Here is a 3,657-nt window from a genome sequence, read left to right on the forward strand (position 1 = left end):
TGGAAAATGAATTGCTAATCTTTAGTTAGGCCATTGAGTTTGTCGGGCCAGCTCAAGAGAAAGTTAATGGCAAGTGAACTTGCAAGTTGGGAACTTGGCTTTATGATGCAGGATATCTTAGGGTCTTTTACAGTCTAGATTTTTCTTTGTCGATCTCCAGCTACCATCTGAAATTGATTCAAGCAAGCATGCGAGAACAACAATCAACGGACTCGATGTCATGCATAATGGGCTTGAAACTACTCGATGTTGCTCATAATGAGCTCAAACCCCTCAACGTTGCACAAAATTGCTCAAATGCCATCCATTTGTGAAATGGAGTACGTCGATGTGTCAAGAGCATTAAAATTAATGAGAATTTGACCATTAATAGGACACAATGGTGAAAAATGACTTGTAGTCAACCCCACATAATGGAATAAAGGCTTGATATTGTTGTTATTTTTAATTGTATTTAAATGAGAATTTGACTCTTATCATGGCACAATGGAGAAAAAAGATTCATGGAACCAATCCCACAATGGGATAAAAACTTGTTGTTGTTGGAAGATACTTCTGTCCTCCTATCTCCCACCAGTCAGTATATTAGCAATTATAGACCTACACCAATTTAGTATTGAGTTGTGCAGAAGGATATCTTCTATATACTTCTTTCTGAATTATTCAAATTCTATTGTTATTCAAGTACCATTCCTTTTCCTTGGTTTTTTTTTTTTTTTGCCAATATATTTTAATTGAAGTCAGTTCTTGATGGAACTTTCTATAATTGCATTCTCTGCTAGTATACTTTTATTTTTTGATAATGTTTCTTCACTCTATATTAATTCTTCAATTCGCTTGAGAGTTGCAGGTCAAAGAGTTATTGGTGAACCTGTAGTTTCTGGTTTGACCCTTGATGAATCAGGCCTTTGGGACTCCGACTTCACAACTGCTGCAAAGCAAGAACCTTACTTATTTTTATTTTGCTTTTTTTTTTTTTCTGAAGAGTGGTCATGATACTAATGCTCGTTTCTTTCCTTCAAATAGATATGTTATGAGTCCTCCAATAAGGAAAACAGGACATGACAAAGCCCTCCAGGATGCACTTGCTACAGGAATTTTGCAGGTAGTAATAACTCTTTCATAACCTTGAAATCCTTTAAAAGCACTCAGGAACTATTTCCCTGTTTCACTTCTTTCTAGTTGGTAAAGTTTCTGTTGAGCACAGCCCATGGGCTATATATACTCTCGTTGATTGGAGAAATGAAGCAATAAAGTGAAGACTTGTTAAAACTTACTACCTTGTGTAACTGCAAAACAGAAAACATAGCTTACCGAAAAAGACTAATTGTAGGTAGTGTGATATGCACTTTTATTTTACTCCATAGAGCTAAATACTTATTATTTTACAAACAAAAAATTTTATCTTTAACTTCCAATTCTCAATTTCTTACGTAATATGCTCCACTAGTCATTTGCAGATTTTAATTTTTCTAAATTTGTGAGAGTTGAGAAACTTCAAAAAATCTTTCTCATGTGGTGCAGCTTGTCGGAACTGATCATTGCACATTCAACTCAACACAAAAGGCATTTGGGTATGGGGACTTTAGAAAAATTCCGAATGGCGTTAATGGTATGTTGCAGAATCTATGGATCGTATCATCTCTATGTTACTTTGTGATTGAATTTAGGCCCTTCTTTTAACCTCATTTATCAAAAACAAAGGTATAGAGGAAAGGATGCATCTTGTCTGGGAGACAATGGTGGTGAGCTGATTTATTTCAGATCTGCTTCAAATAAAACAAGCTGGTTCCATTTATACATTATAGTGCCAATGAAAGATTTGGGTTTGATCTTCATTAATACTTTACAAACATTGTAATTTCAGGAGTCTGGGAAAATATCTGTAACAGATTATGTGCGTATAACAAGCACTGAATGGTATGATAAGTCTATTAATTTTGTCAGAATTTCTTTTCTAGAATTTCACTTCATGTTAACATGGAGAATGAGCATCTGTGTGAATCACATAGATAGAACTAATTAATAATTCTCTTTGCAGTGCTAAAATATTCAACATATATCCTAGAAAGGGAGCAATTCTAGAAGGTTCTGATGCTGATATAATTGTACTCAATCCTAATGCAAGCTTCAGAATATCTGCTATTTCTCACCATTCTAGATCTGATACTAATGTGTATGAGGGGAAAACTGGGAAGGTAAGTTTTGGCTCGCAGTTACGTAATATCAATGTTTGAAGCTTTACTTTCTAACTATTTAGAGTCCAAATCAATTTTGGTTTAGTTTCTTTCTCGTAGTAGCCATGATCTGACCTGATTTGGGCAATTTTCAAATATACGGAAAAAAAAAGTTTTGAGCTATTTTAAATCCCTCAAAATTTTATCTTATTTTCTTGCAAATCAAACATAAAACGGCGGCCTTCCAATGACCCAGTTAGGAGAGTAGAGGTATTAGATTTGACTTATGTTAAGAAAGGTAGAGGCAGACCTAAAAAGAATTGGTTAGAAAATATTAGGAATGACCTTTCTTTATTAGATTTAAACGAGAATTTGATCTTTAATAGGACACAGTGGAGAAAAAAAGATTCATTTAGCCGATCCCACGTAATAGGATAAAGGCTTGATGTTGTTGTTGTTGTTGTTGTTGTTGTAAATCAAACAAAAAAATTATGATCCAGGGAAAAGAAATGCGATACACTCTTAATGCTTCCGACCAAACAGCCCATGTCGGGCACAGATTATCAAAACTCATTTCTGTTTGCATAGGGTCATTCCAGGATGTGTTGGCTTTATGAGATTAGCTTTCTAAATTTTTTTCAGACTCTTAAAATTTTCCTCTCATGCATTATTAGCTTCCCTGATGGGGATTATTTTCAGGGCAAAGTGGAGGTGACAATTTCAGGAGGAAGAGTGGTCTGGGAAGAGGGAAATCTGAAGATAACTTCAGGTTCCGGGAAGTACATAAAAATGCCACCTTTTAGTTATCTATTTGATGGCATTGACAAGGCAGATGCTGCTTATCTAGCTTCTCTTCGTTCTCCAGTTCATAGAACTGCAGCAGCTTACTGAGATCAATTTACATGAAATTACCTCTGGAAGGCAGTCTTGAATGAGATTTATATGAGTATAATTCATAAAAGCTTTTAATTACAGAACTGGTACTTTATTTTCAAGGATGTTAACCTTTTAAAAGCGCTTCTACTTTGAAGTATTGTATAATTAGCTTTCTTGTACATATTCATTTATATGAACAATAATATTGTTTAGGTGAAAGAACTCGCAGAATTTTGTAGGAAAAATGCCTGTACTAAGCTTAAAAACTGGTTTTGCTTTCTAGTTTTGGTTTATTGTTTAATAATTTCAACGAAGAATTCAGCTAAAACTTTTGCTTCTTTTCCATTTAAATGAGAATTGTGGGATAAAAGTTTGATATTTATTGTAATAAAAGACAGCTATTTAATGTTATTTTGTTATAATAATCATATTTTTACTAGTTAAATTGATCTGAATTGTAACATAAAAATTGATTAATTATTAATCTTCTATTATTGTATCTATTATACAATCTTGTAAGACATTTCATGAGCGTTATAACCCGTTAAAAATCAAAATTTTATTTAAATATAATAAAAAAAATATTTCTAATATTTTCTAATCA

At 33.3% G+C, this 3,657-nt stretch overlaps 1 protein-coding gene across 1 annotated transcript; it reads left to right on the forward strand.

Moving 5' to 3' along the window:
• Nucleotides 1-850: 850 nt before the first annotated feature.
• On the forward strand, nucleotides 851-3,068 carry LOC110112024 (dihydropyrimidinase; the record flags this gene model as incomplete). Its single annotated transcript, XM_020844097.2, is given in 7 exon segments — nucleotides 851-938; nucleotides 1,027-1,105; nucleotides 1,525-1,612; nucleotides 1,705-1,745; nucleotides 1,868-1,920; nucleotides 2,042-2,198; nucleotides 2,877-3,068. Coding segments are annotated over 7 exon segments (698 nt in total), but the record flags the coding sequence as incomplete, so codon positions are not given.
• Nucleotides 3,069-3,657: the final 589 nt, after the last annotated feature.

The sequence above is a fragment of the Dendrobium catenatum genome, unplaced genomic scaffold, assembly GCF_001605985.2.
Source record: "Dendrobium catenatum unplaced genomic scaffold, ASM160598v2 original_scaffold_231393, whole genome shotgun sequence".
In the NCBI taxonomy this organism is placed as follows: domain Eukaryota; kingdom Viridiplantae; phylum Streptophyta; class Magnoliopsida; order Asparagales; family Orchidaceae; genus Dendrobium; species Dendrobium catenatum.